Source organism: Orycteropus afer, unplaced genomic scaffold (assembly GCF_000298275.1).
Source record: "Orycteropus afer afer isolate SDZICR_OR568_19922 unplaced genomic scaffold, OryAfe1.0 scaffold00611, whole genome shotgun sequence".
Taxonomy (NCBI): domain Eukaryota; kingdom Metazoa; phylum Chordata; class Mammalia; order Tubulidentata; family Orycteropodidae; genus Orycteropus; species Orycteropus afer.
In genome coordinates, this window is record NW_006922198.1 from 176,396 (window position 1) to 197,378 (window position 20,983).

General features: G+C 40.5%; 1 protein-coding gene across 1 annotated transcript in view; it reads left to right on the top strand.

The window, feature by feature from the left end:
* Positions 1–20,983, top strand: part of MAPKAP1 (MAPK associated protein 1) — a 256,579-nt gene that overhangs the window by 121,189 nt on the left and 114,407 nt on the right. The window contains exon 6 of the mRNA XM_042783048.1: positions 12,968–13,077. Coding sequence (XP_042638982.1) covers positions 12,968–13,077 — 110 coding nt within the window. The remainder of the gene's footprint in view (positions 1–12,967; positions 13,078–20,983) is intronic.

A 20,983-nucleotide genomic window follows, 5' to 3' on the forward strand; every position in this document is an offset into this window, starting at 1 on the left:
GACACAGTGCCTAAGGCATTTGACTGCTAACCAGAAGGCTGGCAGTTCAAACCCACCAGCCACTCCTCAGAAGGAAGACTGGGCAATCTACTTCCCTAGAGATACTGCCTTGGAAACCAAGGAAGGGTCTCTATGAGTCAGATTAGACTCAACAGCAATGAATTTAGTGAGGGTTGGGATACACTTACCTTCCCAGGAGAGGCATCTAAGACTACCGAGTGTTTCTTGTGAACCCTACTTTACCAAAAACAGGGGGAACAGGGTAGACAGAGAGTAATACCTGCTTTAAACTTGATGTCCTTCTTTCTTAAAAAAAGAAAGAAAAACCTGAATTATTCCCATTCCTACATTCTACTCCAAACACACCTCAACCAATCTTCTTTCTGTTTTAAGTTCAAAAGAGTTTATTTGACATGTCTGAAGTGTTTCTGAAAACATGGTAAAGTGAAATCTTTATATGGGAGCATTTAGAACAAAAGCGTCAATAAATTCTCTGTTTCTTTTCCTCAGTTGTCTGATGAAATAGTGCAGATTACTGGCCATTTGCCCTATGTATTTTCTTGGTTTGGCAATCTCCCATTTCCCTTTCTGGTCTATATTCTAAGTTAGAAAGGGCTCTCCTACAAATACAGGGCAGAGCATACCTTCAGGAGTCTCCAGGGTTGTGTCTAAAGTTTCAGATAGAGAAATCCCAGCAAAATAAGTGAAGCCATAGCACCGTCTCCTCTTCCTCCCCCACCCCCACAGCCCTCACCCCTGCATTCCTCCTCGCATCTCTCTCCCAGTAAAGAAGGAACAGTAAGTGGCTGGGAAGACACTAAACTGTACCAGGGAGAGGGAGCTAGGTTTGACGATAGGTGATGAGCTAATATTTACAGAGCCCTACTATGTGCCAGGGGCTCTGGTGGTATAGTGCCTAAGGCATGTGACTGCTAACCAGAAGGCTGGTGGTTCAAACCCACTAGCCATGCCTCAGAAGGAAGACTGGGCAATCAACTTCCATAGAGAGAATGCTTTGGACACCCAAGTAGGGGTTGCTATGAGTTGGGACCAACTACACGGCAGTGAGTTTGGTTTTTGGTTTTCTACTGTGTGTTTTTTCTCATTTAATCTCAAAATAGTACAGTAGAAAAGGTATGTGTTATTATGACCACTTACGAAACTAAGACTGAGCAGTATTGGGTTTGACTTCATGTGACTTCAAAGGCCATGTTCTTTTTAACACCCTGCTGAGGGCTTGGGGTGGAGAATAGGGAAATCTAGTGCTAGTCTAGTCATCAAGTGACTCCCACTCTGTTAAGGCCAACATTGGGAGGAAAAAAAAAAAAAAAAAGCCACCAAACTCACTGCCATTGAGTCGATTCCGACTCATAGCAACCCCCTTTGGGTTTCTGAGGAGGTAAATCTTTATGGAAGTGGATTGCCCAGTCTTCCCTTCGCAGAGTGGTTGGTGGGTTTGCACTGCCAACCTTCTAGTTAGCAGTCAAATGCCTTAGGCACTACACCACCAGAGCTCCTTAGGCCAACAATCAGCAGCTACTAACTACATGATATGGTAGTTAAGAGCATGGAGGCCTCAGGAGCCAAACCTCTTGGGCTCTAATCCTACTTTGCCCTTATTAGCATGTGTGACCTTGGATGAATAACTTAACTTTTCTATGGCTCAGTTACATGGAGATAACAGTAATACCTACCTCTTAGGGTAGTTGTGAGAAGCTCTGGTAGTGTAGTACCTAAGGCACTTCACTGCTAACCAGGCTGGCAGTTCAAACCCGCCAGCCACTCCTTGGAAGGAAAGTTGGGCAATCTACTTCCGTAGTGATACTGCCTCAAAAACCCAAGGAGGGGTCGCTGTGAGTCGAGTCCAACTCGACGGCACGTAACAACAACAGGGTGGTTGTGAGGACTGGAGGAGTTAAAATATGTAAAGCACTTAGAACAGTTCTTGATATATGTAAACGTTATCTAAGTGATTGCTGCTATTGTTACTATGAATAAAAATCTTTTGAGAACAGAAATTAGATCACATGTCCTACAACACCCAGCACAGCTTTATTACTTAGTAAGTAAAACCACAGATATTTCTTAAATGGATGACTGAATTGATCATTTTGCTGCTTCTACAGTTTTCTTCTTTCCCTACTTTCTGTTTCAAGCAGAGAGGGCTAGGCTGGGGCTCAACTGGACTGAATGGCTGAATTGGAATAATGTGTGTTGAATGTGAGGCTGGAGTGAATGTTGAGGGTCCACAGACTTTTGAATTAGTCCTCTTATGGGCAAACATCCTCTAAGACAGTAACAAGACCATAAATTCTTTGAAGAGCAGTTACAGTCTTTTTTTATATCTGTATCCTTAGCATCCAGCACAAGTGTAGCCTTTACTATCAGTGATGTACTCTTGCTGCTGTAACATACAGTCTCCCAAATGTCAGCCAGCAAACTTGTTCTAAAAAGGGCCTGATAGTAAATATTTTAGGCTTGTGGACCATCTGTTCTCTGTAACTTCTCTGCCATTGTGGCACAATAGTAGCCATAGATAATACTAAACTAATGGACATAGGTTAGATTTATTTGACAACCACTGGTTTATCCCAACAAGTTTATTTCATGTTCACTTCAGTTTGATGAGGGTCAGGTGGCTCTCCTGGGTATTTCTCCATTAATTAGTGACTCAGGGCTCCCCCAGCTGTGTGAGGAATGAGGGACATGGAAGACTGGGAGTAGTTTATGTTTTCTGAAAAGAATGCATGTGTGTAGAGAGATTTTCATTGAATTAACACAAAAATTTTAAAATCTAGAACTTACAGACCCTGTGAATTCATCTGTTGACCTGTCAGGAGTCCTTGAATGTCTAGTAGGAAGTGCTTTTATGAGGACATTGGCTCACGTCCTGGCATGTAGGAAGCTTTACATAATTTGCTATTCTTTTTTCTGTCAGAAATGTATCGGTCTGAGTAATTCACACTCAGAGGTCAGTGGGATGTAATCTTCTTTGGGTTAGTTTTTATTGTATAGTTAATAAATGTTCATCATAGAAAAATTAGGGAGTAGAACTGTTCATACAAAAGAAAATTTTAAAAATTCTTTTCATTCTTCCATGCAAAGATAATTATTACATTTATAATTACTTACGTTTTAAAAGAGAAGCTAGTTAACTTCAATGAATCCCTAATTGGAAAAGTGTTCTGTGGAAAAGACTGTGGATCTGGATGCCCTCTGATGTTCTTGCTAAGTCAAGGCTAGACCCAGCCTCCTTCTCCAGGATCCTTGTGCCCCAGAACCCCTTAGAAATTGAGTTGATGTTTGAAAAAAGGGGATGATTACTCTTAACAGCTTGCAAATAAGGAAGGCATTTGACTGCTAACCAGAAGGCTGGCGGTTCAAATCCACCAGCTGCTCCTTTGACGGAAGACTGGGCAATCTACTTCTGTAGCGATACTGCTTTGGAAACCCAAGGAATGGGTCGCTATGAGTTGGGACCGACTCGACAGCAGTGAGTTTGTTTTGTTTTTAATAGAAACTACCTCCTTTACCAAATTGGCCAGCTTATTTCTAATTCTTAAGGTATCCTTTGTTCTTGATTGATTTGGGCAGACGAAAGGATGAGATGTAGCAAATGTGCACAGAAACAGGAGTCCCTAACTTTCTGCCTACAAGCTACTCTGAGCCCTTAACACTTATGATGATTGGATGGGAGGAAGGTGTTTGGGATTGGCTGGTCTCCAAGGATGGGTACAGAGCTGGATTGCAGCTGGTGCCCAACTTGTTGGGATAAACCAGTAGTTGTCAAATAAATCTAACCTATGTGCATTAGTTTAATATTATCTGTGGCTGCTATTGTGCCACAATGGCAGAGAAGTTACAGAGAACAGAGAAGTACTACCTATCAGTGGTGATGTAGGTAGGACAAGGGAGAATGAGTTTAAATGGATTAGGTACTCCTCAAGAGAGGGACCTGCCTTGACCATCACCTTCTTCCATTCCCCAGCAGAGAGCTAATTCAGCCAGACTTTGTGAAACTGAACTGAATTTGGAAACTGGTATCTTTCCATTGCACATGTTGACATTAGCATTTCATGTCAGAATCCTACTCTGGAGTCGGGAATAAGAGCTTTAAGGGGAAGAAGAATCAAGGTCAATAAAATAGACAGACTGGCCCTAGATCAGAAGTCAGTAAGAGCAATTACCCTGCCTTTCTGTATATGTGTTTCCCTTAAAATGTTTAATATATTAAATAGATGTGGGGAAGGAACAGTTTGAAGCAAGAGCTACAGAGCAGAGAAAATAGAATCCAGTTAAGGTTTTGCTGTTTGGGAAGGATATCATAGTGAGGAGTCGGCCGGGGGTGGGGGGGAGATGGCGGGTAGAGGGTCCTGTGTTGTTGCCCAGGGTGCTCCCAGAGACATAGCTTGGCCTCTCTTGTCTCTGCATAAAGGCGAAAATGAGCTATTTTTAAAAGGTGTCGTAGGTTCATTGCTCTTTCCTGTATGATCACTTTTCTAAAGCGTTGATACTTTTAGTTTACCTTCCTGATAATGCCTTTAAAGTGTACCCCAAGTGAAGAGGCTTTTATTAAAGGGTATCATCAGCTTGAAGACTTTCCTACTCTTATGGGGTATTGCCTTGCAGTCTGGAAAGGAGAAGAAAAAGGAAATTAGCATTTTTGTATGCTCACTCAATTTCATGCACCTAGTATCCGTTATTTTATTTAATCTTTATAAAAACTCATTTTTATAATGTATAAGGTAGGAACAGAGACAGATAGTCAATTACTTAAGGTCATACTGTTTGTAAGGATGCAGAGCTGAAATAGGGTAGTTTAGAAAACATGCCTTTGTTCTTTGTAACCAGATCTGACAATATGGGTATAAATTATCCTAGTTATTTATTGTTTGTTTGAGTCATAGAGGACCAACTGTGTTGTTTCTTTTCATTCTGTTGTATTAGCAAACATTTTCATTGTCCAGATTGCCCTCATGTATGGAAATGTAACATATGCAGCCTGTTTAATTTTGTATTTGTAAATCTGACTTGATTTCCTTTTTGGCAACAGCTACTGTCTAGAGAAAAGAAAAGATTTTTCTTTGTGTCTGTTTAAAGTGACAGAAATATTGGAGCAAGTAATAAAGATGGAAACCATTAATTATATACTTCTAAGAATTGAAAGGTCAGACAAGCTAAATACGTATGTTTCTCTCACTGGAATGTCTGTCTGTTGAAATTATGCCAGGATATGCTTTCTACCTACAATAAAATAGAAAATTAGATAGCCATCAACTTATTTGATATCCAAAAATTATACCAGATTGTTGCTTTCATTGCTATGTATCTTAAAAGTTTAGGATTCAAATTTTTGATGTTAATATGATTTGTTTCATAATCTACCCCCTTTGGCCATGTTTAGTTACTATGTCTCATTTTTATTTCCTCTGTTCTCCCCTCAGCTTATGTTGGAGTCTGTCAGCTGCTGCTATGTACATGTCAGGCTAGTGACTTGTAATGTTTATTAATACTATGTCAGTCTTGCTGTTGAAAAAACCGTGATGCTTCTCAGAAGGTTACGATAGAACGTAGCGTTTGATTTCTAGATCCTGTCTGCACTGCATGGTGAATACATTCTCAAATGTTATGCAGTTCACTGACCTGACAGTTATGGAACCCCGCCTGGGACCCCATTTCAGCAGGACATATTTGAACAGAAACAGTTTGCAAAACTTTACACACTTAAACTCCTGCCAAGGCAAACTGTTAGCCACTTGAGTTTGTTATAAATACCCAGTGGCAGTGGTTGGAAGTAGCCCACAGTGTGTTTTATATTCTGAACTGAATGTGAATGTCTTTGCGGTTATAGAGAGTAGTAAATAATTGAGTTTGATTAGGGAGAAGGACCTCATTATCCCCCACCTGTGCCCAGCTGGAAGGGGAGGGTCGAAATGAAGCCATTAGCTGTCTCTCTTACTGGCATCTCAAAGAGCTCAAATACATCTGTGTCTTATTTTCTTTTCTGGCACAATCAGTCGAGCAAGCTAAGCAGGCATGACCAGATTTGGCAAGTCCCAAGGACTCTGGCAAAGATACACAAGGAGAAGGCGGAGGGCAGTCATTTTGGCTTCTCACTGCCCATTAGTCTAGCGAGTTATGTTTTTGGAAAATGTCTGTTTTGAAAAAGAGTACTTTGTCCAATGTCAAACATTGCATGCTCACACAATACACTTTGATCTTTTTAAAAAACTGCGTCAGTGTGAGAGGAAACAAAAGGTGGCATTCACACTAATGTAAATTCTCCTTATGGATAAAGTAATTCCCAAAGGACTTACATTAAAGCAGGCATGTTGTGGTTATTACAAGGCTTCCTCTTGCTCATATATTTTCATTTTCTACCTTGAAGTGCTGGAAAATGAATATGCATAGAACTGAGACCAGAGCAGGTTGGGAAGTGTTATGAACTGGTCAGGACTGGAGAATCAAGCACTACTCGTGGCAGCCTTTTCCCACTTCCACAAGCTGAGACTGTAGCTCATGAAAGCATGACATTCTCCAACGTCTTTCAAGAAGGGACTTCTACATCGTATGGTTAGTGTTGAGAGTCAGCGCATTTAGAAGCAAACTAAATTTGTTGCTGTGGAAGTTGAGCCTTTTGAACAGATGACTCTGGTTTTGGTCTGAGAATGAACTCTGTGAACAACACTTTTGCCCCTGAGCTCCCACTCCCTTCTAAGTTATAGAGGGCTTTAAAATACTGGCTGTGGAGTCTGGCCGACCTGGGTTCAATATCTGGCTCTTCAAATTATGAAGTATGTAACTCCAAGTAAATATTTTGATCTTGCCAAATCTCAATGTCCTCCACTATAAAATGGGACTAATAATCACACCTACCTTTTTTGAGAGAATTAAATAAGCAAAATAAGTGCACAATAACTATTATTGATTGTTGTCATTATCTCATCATTATAGATCACATCTTTTGTACGTATGAAAAAAAATCCCATAGTTGTCATACTGATAATAACTTGTTTATTAAGCATTTATTGTGACAGGTATTATGTTAAGTCTTTATAAGTCTTTAGCACTCACACTAGCCTTGCAGTCTAAGGATGATTATGGTCCTCATTTTGTGTATGAGGAAACTGATTATATACCTGTAGAAGTCAGTGCTGGGACTCTAAACCCAGCCACTTAATCAAGAGCTCACTCTGCTCTGTTGTCTTCTCATGTTGCCACCATCTTTCTTAAAGGTACCGAGCTAACCAACAGCTATGTCTTGAGACATCATCTGTGCTAAGAAGTTCCTCTGACTTTCTTGCCGCCGCCCGGCTGGGGTGTTTCGATAGCACTCTGAACTTCCCTCCATCTTTGTGTTTACCACACAGAACTATAATTATTTGTTATCTTCTCTGTCTTCCTCTCCTATTGTGGTGTGCTACTTGGGAAAAGAGACCGTATTGCAGATTTCTGAATCCAAAATAGGATATATAATAGATGAGCAGTCTCAGGTAAATTACAAATACCTCTAAATCTCAGTTTCTGTAAAATAGGTATAATAATAGTATCTATTTTAAATGGGGGCAGTGGTGATTTAACAGTAGAGTTCTCGCCTGCCATGCAGGATCTTGGGAGCTCTGGTAGCATAGTGGCTAAGGCACTTGACTGCTAACCAGAAGGCTGGCGGTTCAAACCCACCAGCCACTCCTCGGAAGGAAGGTTGGGCAATCTTACTTCTGTAGTGATACTGCCTCGGAAACCCAAGGAGGGGTCGCTATGAGTCAGGGCTGACTCGACGGCACATAACAACAACAACAACAATGCAGGATCTTGGAGTTGATTTCCAAGCAATGCACCTCACGCACAGCCACCAGCCATCTGTCAGTGGAGGTTTTTGCTTTGATGTGGAACCGATTTCAGCAGAGCTTCCAGACTAAGATAGACTAGGAGGAAAAGCCTGGCAAGCTGCCTCTGAAAATCAGGGAGTGAAAACCCTGTAGGTCACAGTGGTCCAGTTTGCAGTTAATCATGGGGATAGTCAGGACTGAGCAGTGTTTCATTCCACTGTGCAGGGGTTGCCATGAAGTCCGGGCAGACTCAATAACAACAGGTAACAACGACATCATCGTCTTAGGATAGAATGAGTTAATACAGATTTAAAAAAAAAAAGCTTAACACAGCACCTGGCACATAGTAACTGCTCAATAAATAGTAGGTGCTGCTATTATTGTTATATTGTAGAACAGTGAATAACTTGTACTGTGCAAATCAAAAAGCTCTTTTTAAAAATCTCATTGAATTTCTCTGCACCACTACCATGATTTCTGACTAACACCATTGCTGCCCAAAGCCAGTGAGTTAAGCTGAAGTGGAATGTACGTGCTTCTGTGGTTTACTCTCTCAAACTTGAAAACAGCCTGTGTGCTTGGAGTCAGGTTCCTCTCCTTTGAGCTTCAGGGGATTCATGACATCTGGACCAGAGGCTGATAGTGCCCCTGAAGGTTGCCACCATGCCCAGAAAGTGACACATTTTAATGGCCCTGTGTTACCAGTTCGAAGCAGTAAGGGTTGAGATCCATTCCCCCAAATAAGCAACCTCTGCTCCTGAGAGAGGGGTTCAGAGAGGACCCTCCTCTCATGGGATAATGACCTGGGACGAGGAGAACAAAAGAGAACTAACATTTGTGAAATCCTCATACTGTGTCAGCCTTCCTGCCAAGTGCTTTGCATTCATTGTCTATTTTATCCTCGGGACAGTTCTATAAGGAAGTTACTGTTTTTCTTGTGTGCTGTTGAGTTGATTCTGACAGAGTAGAACAGTCCCATAGAGTTTTCTAGGCCATAATCTTTATGGGAGCAGAACACCAGATCTTTTCTCCGGTGAAGTGGCTGTTGGGTTCACATCCACCAACCTTTTGTTTAGCAGCTAAACACTTAACCTTTGCACCACCAGGGAAGTAAGCTCCTCATTTCATGTGTACATCTGAAGTTCCCACATGTTAAGACGTTTCAGTTAGCCATCTAACCTGGATTTGAACCAAAGAGTATTTAACTCCCAGCCTGTGCCTCTTCCTCTCCAATATGCCTTCCAGCTGGCCCCTGGTCTCAGAATGAATGGAATATAAGCTTTTCAGATCAAGAGTTGTACACCTATTTCTTCTCTGTCCCCTGTCACCTCTAACTTAATACTTAGTAAAGAAATGCTTCCCTGTGCTAACTAAGTGGCTTTGCACTGGGACAGAGCCGAATTCCTCCAGTGAGTAATCTCTTTTTTAAATGCCCCTACTTTTTTCAGTGGTTACAAGACTTGACAGGACCTAACTTTGAATTGGCTGAAGCACCCTGGCCAGTGTTGAGTCAGCTCCTTGAAGTGGAGCTTCACCCTGAACCAGCCCAGGCAGCCCACAGAGCTGCAGAAGGGCGGCTGCTTCTGCTCGGTGCCCCAGCATATTTTGCTCTGGGGGAGAACAAGCTGTTGAGGGAAGCAGGAGGAAGAACAGGTTCTGAGCTAGCCTTTGGGTCTGCAGCCTGTGTGTGTGTCCATTTGTCTGCCCTCTGGTCCCAGAGCTAGTCACCAACAGCACAGTCTATAACTCAGCCAGAGTGCAGTAGCACAAGGAAAGGAGGCAGGGTTTGCACACTCGCCTGCCTGCTGCCAGTGTTTTCTCCAAGATCGTGGTCTTCTCAACCTCAGACCCACCGCCCTGTATTAAATAGGAGTGACTTTATAAGATGTAAGAAGCTCTGGTGGTGTAGTGCCTGAGGCATTTGACTGCTAACCACAAGGTTAGTGGTTCAAACCCACCAGCTACTCTGTGGAAGGAAGACTGGGCAATCTATTTCTATAGAGATACCACCTCGGAAACCCAAAGGGAGTTGCTATGAGTCGGAATCAACTCGATGGCAGTGAGTTTGGTCTGTTTTTTAAAATAAGATGTATTTCAATAGACTTTTTAAAAAGCTCATAAAAAAAATCTTAGGTATAAAGAAATGGAACGTAAAACTCAATATTTGGAAGTCAAGTTGAACATTTTGGCAGCAAGTTGCCTTTTCCATGCATTAAATGGGAGCATGACTTCATAGTTGCAGCAAGGTAGACTCTGAGGACCAGTTCTATTCCATACCTTTATGTTTTAGAAACATGTAAGTATTGTTGTTGTTGTTGTTGTTATGTGCCGTCGAGTCGGCCCCGACTCATAGCGACCCCTCCTTGGGTTTTCGAGGCAGTATCACTACGGAAGTAGGATTGCCCAACCTTCCTTCCGAGGAGTGGCTGGTGGGTTTGAACCGCCAGCCGTCTGGTTAGCAGGCAAGTGACTTAGCCACTATGCTACCAGAGCTCCTCCACATGTAAGTATATTACCCAGAAATCAAAATGTTACCCCCTCAAGTACAGTTGACTTGGAACAAGATCCAAAGTTTGCGTTTGTCTGGAGGGAAAGAAATGAGTGGAATATGGGACTGGCCTGGGAAACTTTCATTAGGTCTTGTTGAGTGTGCAGTGTGGGGGTCAGAACCTCTTTCTCCTTTTAATGTGCACATTTTTACTGAAATGGAGCCCCAGAGTAAGATACTGCACACTCACGAAGGCACATTCTGAGCTCTGCGTGTGCCCCTTCCCTTCACTGTTGTTTTCATTTTCCTCTCATGAACCTTGCTACCCTGGCTTCAGCACGGAGGCTGTAAAGGAAGATGGAGAGCCGAGTTACCTCAGAATGATCACTATCGTTAACATTCACGGGTGGTTCACTTATCATTCCTGACTGCACAGACATGGCAGCCGCTCGGAAGCGTCCGCAGGTGTAGCATGGTGATACATATTACATTGTGCCACAATGGATTTATGTATTCTGTAACAAAAGAAAAGTGTAATGAAAAAATACAGAAGGTAATCCTTTATTCTTCCACCACACAATTTATCAGTAATGCCTGTGGATGATAAGTGCCAGGGATTTCCTCTGCTGGCTTTAACCTTGTCACCCAGGTACGTTTTGGTAAAATGAGAGAAAAATACAGACCAGGGATTTTCCTCTGTTCAAAAATCTTTTAGAAGGATACTTTTAATTTATGGAAGTTAGTCCAAACACAAGGCTTCCTTTTGAGCTTTTATTTTGCCATTGCTGAAAAAGATAAATGTATTGGCTTGAAATAACGCTATCAGCCAGCAGCAGATTAGGAGAAAATGTAAGCAATTTATAATCAGACTCAAATCTGAAATAATTCAGATGGAACCCAGGTGGATGGGAGCTCATGAGGTCTAGGCCAGTAGTAGTTTGTGAGTACCCAAGAAGTTGTGTTCCCTTTTAGGTCCTCTCATCTATTGCCCAACATATTGTCACAGATGGAGTGCATACTGACTTCTGAGGAGAAAGCAGGGGAAGGCAAATCTGAACGGGGATGATTGGCGTTTGTTCCAAACACACACTGGCCTCGCGCCAGAGCAAATACCCCCAAGTTTATAAATGCACAAGGCACTTTGCATTTCAGTACTCTTGCCAAAGTATCACTTACTGCATCGCTCCCTAAATATAGTTTTTTTTAAAAAAACAGAGCTATTTCTTATTTTGCTTTGATCAGTAAAATAAACTTTTAAAGATTGTTCTGGGATGGGGTCCAGCTTCTGAGGTAAAGAACGGCCGGGGCTCAGGCATGATTCAGTAACAGAGTGTTCAGTAAAATTAGCTTGACAGTTCTCAGGCCTGCTGTTCGATAGCAAGAACTTGACCAAGTTAAAATGGATGATCACGCTAGCCAGACCAGCATCGGCTTTTGCTTTTTAACAAATGGAATGTCAAAGATTAAACAGCAAGCCGTATGGAGTAGAGGGGTCTGGAGATGTCTCTGTATTAAGGAAGCAAATTGGGTCCTTGGTTTTGAGATTAGCCCCCAGCCCCTGTGGAGAGCCAGCCACTTGGTTGGGTCCAGCCTAGGCTTAAGGCGCCCTCCCAGCCCAGCCTACCATTAGGAAGCTTTTCCAGGACTTAGCTTGGGGCTTGGCTTTTCTTTCGGATTTCTTGTCAGTATGAAGTTCTGCCATGTTTTTTGGCCATGTTCCCCTTTGAGATTCTTATGGGGAAGTGGGAATGTGACCAACTCCTTGTGGCAATTCCCATGTTCCATAGTTGGAGACTTGGGTCCTGTTTGTTTCATGAGGCATTTGGAATTGGCCTATTTTGTTCCAGTGCCCAAGCACAGTGAGTAGTATTTACTATTGCAATTAACAGTCTTGGTGAAGTTATATCTCACCTAGCAGATAAGCCTCTGTTTCTGAGGTACTTATTTCTTAGCTGTTTTTGTTTTTTTTTTCCCCCCTGTCTAGATAAAACCCCTCCCCAAATTTGATTGGCTAGACATTTGCAAATAGTGTTAGTGTTTTGTCTTACAATTATTTATGCTTTAGCTGATATGTTGCCTGACTTTCTAGGGTTAAATAGATAAAAGCATCCCTTTTAAAGTGCACACAGATTATATATTTCAAAGTATATACATTTACTAGCCAGTTAGAGCCTTTCCTTTGCTTTGCTTTCAATTGCTTGGGGTATGATTTTTTCCCCCACTTCCCATGACGTTTTTCCTTTTGGGCACCATGAGCTTTAATATGGTAGTATCTGTCTGCAGTGACGTCTGCTGACACAGGCCAAGTTTATCAGTTGTCAACCCTTGTGGCAAGAGCAGACACTGGGAATCCATGGTGCTATGAATCCACACAGACCAGTTAGGTTCAATTTAAGGTAAATTAAAACTTCCCTAACCCCAACCACTTTACCACTTTTCCACTTGAGATTAGTAATAATAGAATGCCTCTCCCTCTCTCTCTCTCTCTCTCTCTCTCTCTCCCTCCTCTCTCATTATTTTAAGTAGGTTCATTTGACCTATTTTTAAATAATTGGCACTTTAAATACTTATTTTTAAGCTTTCTTAAATATAGTGAATGATCTCTCTCTGGCAAAAGTTGGTGCTGATTTAGTATTTGTCTTTCCTACAGAAATGCTGCTCATGGATTCTCCCTTATTCAGGTGGACAACACAAAGGTCACCATGAAAGAAATCTTGCTAAAGGCAGTGAAGCGAAGGAAAGGATCTCAGAAAATTTCAGGTGAGACAGGTTCATACTCTGTCAGTAGAAGCCTACTCCTTAGCTAAAAGTGTGTGTGTTTGGAGTGTGTGTGTTTGCATATGTTTTTGTGTTTGATGACTGGCCTAGATTATTGCAGATACCATTGCCAGAAGGTTTAGATAGCAGACCTACAGCCAAAAAAACAAAAAAGCAAAGAGAAACCTGATTTTTCGGGCGTCCTGGTGTCCAAGGAAAGGGCTGGGTCGGTGGCATATGTGAGAAGAACATGTCTGTTTCAGTTCTGGAAGCTCTGTCACCTGTGGTGTACTAAGACAGAACTACTTGTGCTGATGACCAGTTGGTGTAAATCTGTCTTAAAAACGGAATCAATCCCAAACATGGAACATTATTTTTCATTTCACATGTTCACATAATTTTCCATGGGAGAAGCTTTCAGTTGTTAGTGTTTGAGGTATGGGTGGGGGGGGGGAAGTGCTTTTAATTTTTACCAAATGAGAGCAACCTTAGGGGGGGGAAATAAGAGTAAAAAATCACTTAATGTACACAGATACCTAACTCCTCATTACAGAATTTTATTTAGAAAATAGGCTCGTCGTATTGCTGTGATATTTAAAGAATATGAGGAAAAAATTACTAGTTTTGAGAAATAGGTCAAAGATTCATCATACCACAGACAACTTTAATATAAATTGGCCTATATATGACACTCGAATATCTTAACTGTAAATAAATGAAGGTTTACCTAAACATCTTTGGTTTCACCTTTTGGAAAGGCGGGGGGGAAGCATTGCTCAGGTTAAAGAAAATAGTTTTGTACTCTTTTTAAGGGGAGGCATATAATCTGTTCCAGATTTAATTAGCTACCTTCAGATGAAAGCTGAAGTTTTAATAAAAGTTAGAAGAGATAACACAGTGAAGGACACGGATGAGCTGTCTCAAGGCCATATTCCAGGGGAACGATAAGAGCTGTAAAAAATGGCAGAGGAGAGCAATTGAATGGAGCAATGAAAATCTGATTCTCATAAAAAAGAGAGAGAGAGAGAGAGAGGCTGGTAGGGGCGGTTGTAGATGAGACCTGCTAGCGTCTGCAAGCAATTTGGAGGCTTGCCAGGAGTCATTGTTCACCCTCGGCTGTGGCGGCTCCGTCCAGATGTGCCAACTGCACGTTTCGGCTTTTGCCAGCTGACTGCGCCGTTTGATAACCAGCTCTCTGGATGCCCATCACTGGCCGCAGAGATAGAATTAAATGATGATGATCTTCCCACAAGTTGGGGGAGGAAACAATGCATATAAATCTTGATTTCATCTCAGCATGAGAAGTCTTTATCCATCATCACTCATAATGAACAAGTCGTTAGCTGGGATGAATGGTGTTCTGGTTTTTCCAAACACCTCTTTTGTTCATTTTTTGGGTGACTTTTATCTACTGTATGGGGGTCAAACCTCTTTGCATTATGGGGTGATTGAAGAGACATATCTTCTCTTTCTCAGAGGAAAACAGGTATTTTGGAGTTTTAGGTGCCAATCAAATAGCTTTTAAACACCTTTAGGCAGTCAAAAATGTTCGATAATCATTCATCTTCTTTTTAGATCCTGGTTCTAGTCTCTGGTTTTGTCCTTAATTTTTTTACATAGTTGTATATTTGTGATAATAATTCATTATATTCCAAGAATGTATTATTCTGAATTCTCAAAGAAGAAGGTGTAACTTTTTTAACCTTCTTAGTAGAAACTCTCCTGTCACAGATTTTTTTTTAGACCATAAAACGCCTATGAATTTACTGGCATGCAGCAGATCCAGTGTCTGTCCCTGTGTTCCAGCTGTCTGTGTCCAGTTGTATACCTGTTGGTATATATCCATCCCCCCAGCAACTGCATTCATCATACACTTTCCTTTATGTTCGCTTTTTAGTATCTATCCCTGCCATTTCCATCAGAGTCTTTCCATCTCCTGGGCAAAGAATTAGGACTTAACCCGAAAAAACAACTGAAAAATAAATTTGCCTTATTCATTCCTTTGCATACTGTTCTCGTTGTTTGCCGTCAAGTCAGTTCCACCTCACAGGGACCCTGTCTGACAGGGCAGAACAGAATTTCCTAGGCTGTAATCTTCAGAGCAGCAGATCACTAGGTCTTTTCTCCCTAGAAGCAATTAGTGGTTCAAACCACTGACATTTGAGAGCTTAACCATTGTACCACCAGGTCTCCTTCTTTTTATACTAGGGAAGCCAATTGAGATTGCCATTTACATAAGTTACTGTCTATTTTCTTACTCCAAAAAGCTTTTTTAAAGTAAGTTCTTCCTATTACCATGTTAAGTCTAGTTTTATGAAATAGAAGGCTCTCTAGTTTAGCAAAGGTGTTTGTTTAAGTTTAGGTTGGTAAAGGCTCAGTGTGTTTTGTTTTTTGAACTTTATATTTTAGAATAGACTTCTTTTGGAGGGTGATAAATGAAAAGAGGAAAATCCTCTTCTTTTCATGGAGGGAAACGCATTTACCAAAGGATGTGCTCACAGCTGGCTATGAAATACTTTTTATTTAGCCATTATGACACATGAACTTGGTGGTGGGAGCTGCTGGGTCAGAGACATTCTTGTCTTCTTGTTGAGCCTCTGCTGCAGTGCCCTTAGTCTAGTCTTTGTGTGATGTTGCTTATCTGCTCCATGTCTTGGGAAGAATTAGAGTGCTCAGCCCTCTCTTCAAGCAGCTCCTGTCTGATTTGAATGCAAAACAGTGTTTGTCTCCTTGAAATTCTTAAAGAGAGAGGGGAGGAATACCACTTGAAATTAAACAACGTGTCATGTTGAGTTGAAAGTTGTTACATTATTTGTTTGTTAGAGATGAGTTGTGCTAGGATTAGATTTCAGAAATCCTTTGATTAGCTGACTGTGCACTTCTATTTCTTACCCACAAAACTTTAACTGCTGTCATCTTTTTTTTTCCCCCAGACTGACTGCAAATTTTTAATAATAATAATGAAATTGGAGGAGCTTTGGTCGCATAGTGCCTAAGGCATTTGACTGCTAACCAGAAGGCTGGTGGTTCAAACCCACCAGCTACTCCTTGGAAGGAAGATGGGGCAATCTACTTCCATAGTGATACTGCCTCAGAAACCCAAGGAGAGGTCGCTGTGAGTCGAAATCGACTTGTCGGCAGTGAGTTTTGTTTTGGTTTGGTAAAGATATTTTAGAATACATTTCATTATGAAATCAAGATATGGGCTTAATGACAGTCCTGATGTTTAAATAGTCTTTTATCCATCCCTCTGGTGTTCCCTCTCAAATTTTTATTTATAACAAAGATCAGAAGGTGGTAAATATTTGATCGAACAAAAGAACTCTTCTTTTTTAGGTATGTAGCTTTGTCAGTGGAAAGCCTTAGGGTTTTAAAATATTTTTGCTTTTTATAGATAGAATATCATTACAGACACTTGTAACTGATCTAAAATTTTGACTTGTATTAGTTGTAATTATTTCATCAAGTCATAACTATTTGTGAACACTGCAGGGTTTTGGGTTTTTTTTTCCCTATTAATATTCATGCACTGAACTGTAGTAATCTTTTCACTGTATATCCCAGTAATTTCTCTGCTAAGGCCCATTTTTTAATGCCCATTTTTACATGTAAAGTTTCCCTCTGGCTTTTCATTTTATTACTGACCTACTTGACATTTGAAATCTACCTGCATTTGCAGAAAGTCCCTACTGTTTAAGAAACCTGTAAATGGAGAATTCCATTTCAGAAGATTTAGATGGGACTTCTTTATTAATTTTAAAAGTCAAGTGGGTATGTTTTTTAAACAGTGAAGAGTTGCATGTCATGTCCCTTGATTTAGCCAGTGCAGTATACTAACCTGTTATTTAGTGAATAAAGGACTTAGTTCATCAAGTTCTCCCTCTGTCAAGGTCAGCCTTCACAATTAATTAACCTCAGAGCTTTTTAGTATTTTGTTGCTGTTTACAAATGCTGTTACTATCTCTCTGAATTGTACATGTGAAAAAATGTTGAAATGTCCTTTCATTTTCATGTCATTTTTTGTCATATCTATATATATATTCATTATATCACAAAAAAGAATTAATTAAAAAAAAATATCACCCACTAGCCTTTACCAATCCCCTGAAATATGATGTTGGGAATGACAGAGACACTGTTGAGAAATGGAGATAGCTCCAATTTCAATTTTAACATCGACACAGAAATACAGATATTTCTTGATCTGCAAAGAGTAAAGGCCTCAAAATGGGATTAACAAACAGACTTCTTTTCCACATAACTCTATTTCAGCATTGATCCACACTATTAAATGGAAGTGTTTTCTCTATTATCTGCTAAAAGGCTGAACAGAAATATATTTTTTTTAATCCCTGTCTATATAGCCTATTAATATGAAAGACAAATTTTTATTAATTTGAAGATCGTTTTGAAAAGTTCTTACCGTATTGTTAGTAACCCTTATGGCATTTATTCCTATCACTCCCTTTATAAAATTGCACCTAAAACTTGGAAGTATTAGCTTTGTTAAGTGTACTTGTTCTTTGTTTATGTTTGAGTCACAGAGCACTTATTGCTTGCAGACTTACTATGTTTTCCCAACAACTCTAGAAGGTCATCAGTGAGATGGTCTAGTATGAGACTTCTGAACATTATTTCCTAAAGTACTGTAGGAACACAAGGAGTGTGGGGTTCTGGTCTAAGGGATAACTAATGATGACATCATTGGATTCTGAAGTTTTGTCTTAAAAATTTATTAAAAAGTGTAAACACTGATTTATAATATATTGTGGCTGTGTTGTACATTCATTCACTCATCTTCTCCCCTTATATTTGTTAGAGCCATGCTGGGTGCAGGGAGACAGGGTGAACCAGGCAGATAAGACCCTGACTGAGGGGAACCTTATGTTCTAGAGGGAATGTAACTATGAGGGGCTGAGACAGAGAATAATAGGATGCAGGGAAACTCGCTGCATCCTAAAGCATGGTCAGGGAACTCCTCCTTGGGAAATTGACATTTAAACAGTGACCTTCACATTTAAGCTAGGAAGATTAGAGAATAGGGGGAGGGACGGTATCATTCAACACAGTGGCTGTTAAAGGCATACCATATTTTAATATAAGAAGAACATTTCAGATTACTTAACAGTTAACTCTCTTCACTCCCCCCAAAAAAATTGTATTAAAATTGGCGCTCTGAAAGAAACGCAGCGGGTACCCAACACAGTAAATGATACCACCGTCCATTGCCCAGGACAAATATCCATTTGTCAGCCTTGACCTCAAGGCTCCCCCACTGTAACTCTCCATATCTTAACCATTAGCATCTGTCAGTTTTACCTCCAGAATATATCCCAAATCCATTCAGTCTTTCCATCTCCACTGGGTGAGTCCAAAAACCAAAAAACCAAACTCACTGCCATCGAGTTAATTAGACTCATAGCGACCCCTCCTTGGGTTTCCGAGGCGATATCTCTGCGGAAGTAGATTGTCCAATCCAAGTCACCGCGAATTTTTACTCAGAATTTTGAAATAGCGCCCTGACTGGTTTTCCTGCTTCTACTCTTGGCCACCTCCAGTCTATTATTTACACAGAATCCAGAGGGATCTTTGAAAGTATAAATCAGATCATACCTGCTCCAAATCCTTTAATGGCTTCCATCTATTTGCATTTCAGATAAAAACCAAATTTCTAACCACTGTGAGATACACTAGAGCTGGAAGAGGGAAAGGGCCTCTTTCATACATAAAGAATATGAACAAGAAGAAGTAAAAGAGCTGGAATGAAACGGGGAAAGAAGTGACCAGAGGTGATGGTTGCAGTATAACCTAACAGAGAACCCAGGAAGCCAGGATGGGGGAATCAGGACAAGTTAATTTATTATCTATCAAGAGTGTTTTAAGGGGGTTTGTTGGTTAAGAAATTGGTCTTTCTCCAAGGTCTATTCCAATGGGATAGGAGTAGAGGCATGAAGAAAAGCTGATTGATTGAATGTCTTTGTGTAGTTACAGATATTATCTCACTTAATCTGCACAGCACCCCTGGGAAGTAGATTTTATTATGCCTATTTTAGAGATGAGACTCAGAGAAGTTACAGTTACCAAATTTTCACAGTAAGTAAATGGCAGAACTTAAATTGGAGCCTAGGCTTTTTTGACCTCAGTGCTCATACTCTTTTTATTGTACCATGTTGCTTATTAGAACCCTAATGGGAGAACAAATTTAAAATTCTGTAAACAGAAATGTTCATTGATTCTTAGATCTAAATGCACTAGGGAAGTGCAACATTTAAAGGAACCCTGTGGTGAATCTGGATATAAAGCCAGGAATTCTTTTTGTAATTGCACAGTTTGTCTGTATTGGTGTCAGTTTTAATGTTTTATTTCTAGCTTTCTTAAAGCAACATATACCTGTCCTGAACTGCCCTATAGAAAAGTGAAGGAGGCTCACATGTTTTAGATGAGGTAGGATTTTTAAGACTCTTGTGACGGGAAATGTCCTCCAAAGACTAAAGTAAGCAGGAGACTCTTCCAGCTGTGAGTTTGAGAGGAAAACAGAGTCCTGCTTCATGTGTAATTGTAAAAATAGAAAATTCAGTAAAAACAGAATTTATGATACAAAGACATAGTCATGTAGTTTCATTATGGTGTAGTACGTAATTCTTTAAGGAAAAGAATAGAATTGTGTAGATTTTCTTCATCTAAAATGCAGTAATTTTTGCAGAAAAGTGCTCCTTGTGAAAGAATAATATAAACATGCTGATGCCACTCATGTGGGGGCTGCATAAGAAATAAAGACCTGATACTCGCTATCCAGTGACCCACTAGGAAAATGGTATAGTAAATTAGGGCTGCTATGGCACATAACATCAACAACAACAACTATGGCGTTTAAATGTATAACTCAGAAGTGCCCCAGGCAAGAAGCTCCAAGTTAAATATTCCTCTTTGCATCCAGTCGGCTTCCTCTTTCTCTTGTTGCTTCATCTTACCTGAGTCTCCCCCTGTCTGGAGTACTCTGAGACTCCAGATGGATATTCTTGAGTCTAGAGCAGAGCACGTTAAAGATGGAATTGCAGTCAGTTATTTTATCCAGAAAGCCTGGAAATTTAGAGAATTTATCTCAAGCAAAAATCTTCTGAAACTACTTTATACACCTAGTTATTTTACAAGGGTGTTACAAGCGCTCACAACTGCCACATCAGAAAAACTTGAAATATATCATTCGCCAAAGTATGCTTGACCAGCATTTACTCTTCCTCTACTCTCTAATCTTTCAGAAGTTCCTTTTCCATCACCAGATCTATTCATTCACTCCATCTAGGACAGTCAAAGTGTAGATTAGATTAAAGAAAAAGCCAGTTAAAAGAAAGAAAAAAGATACATGCTCCTGAGAGGCTGTGTGGCAGTATGGGGGTGCACACAGGTTGGAATCAGAAGACTGACCTTTCCCTGGGTCCACTAGGAACCAATGTTAGAGCACTACTAATTTAATAATAGTTTTTCAGGATAAAAAGAAAAATAAATGCTACTGCATCAAATGTTTGTATTGATTGCAAGCTACATCCTGATCCTAGAAATGGTAAAAAGTACAAAAAAATAAAAATACATCTTAGAATTAAGGAACTATGATAGCTAGGTGTATAATCATGCCCTTGTCCCTCTGGTCCTCCGTTTCCTCACTATAACATGGGAAGGGTGAGTAAAGATTAGCTGAGGGCACTGTGTGAAAGAGCCACCAGTACTCTTAAGCTCAGCACGACTCTAAGAGGCCCTCTTTAGCTCAGCAGTCATCCTCGAATGCCACCTACTCCATGCTAGCTGTTGTACCAAAACTCAATTGGCAAGCCTGATGAGAAGACTTAACTCATAAAAAGAGGCAGTAAAGGATGGGAAATGCATGAGTAGAAGTATATAAGCTACTAAAGCG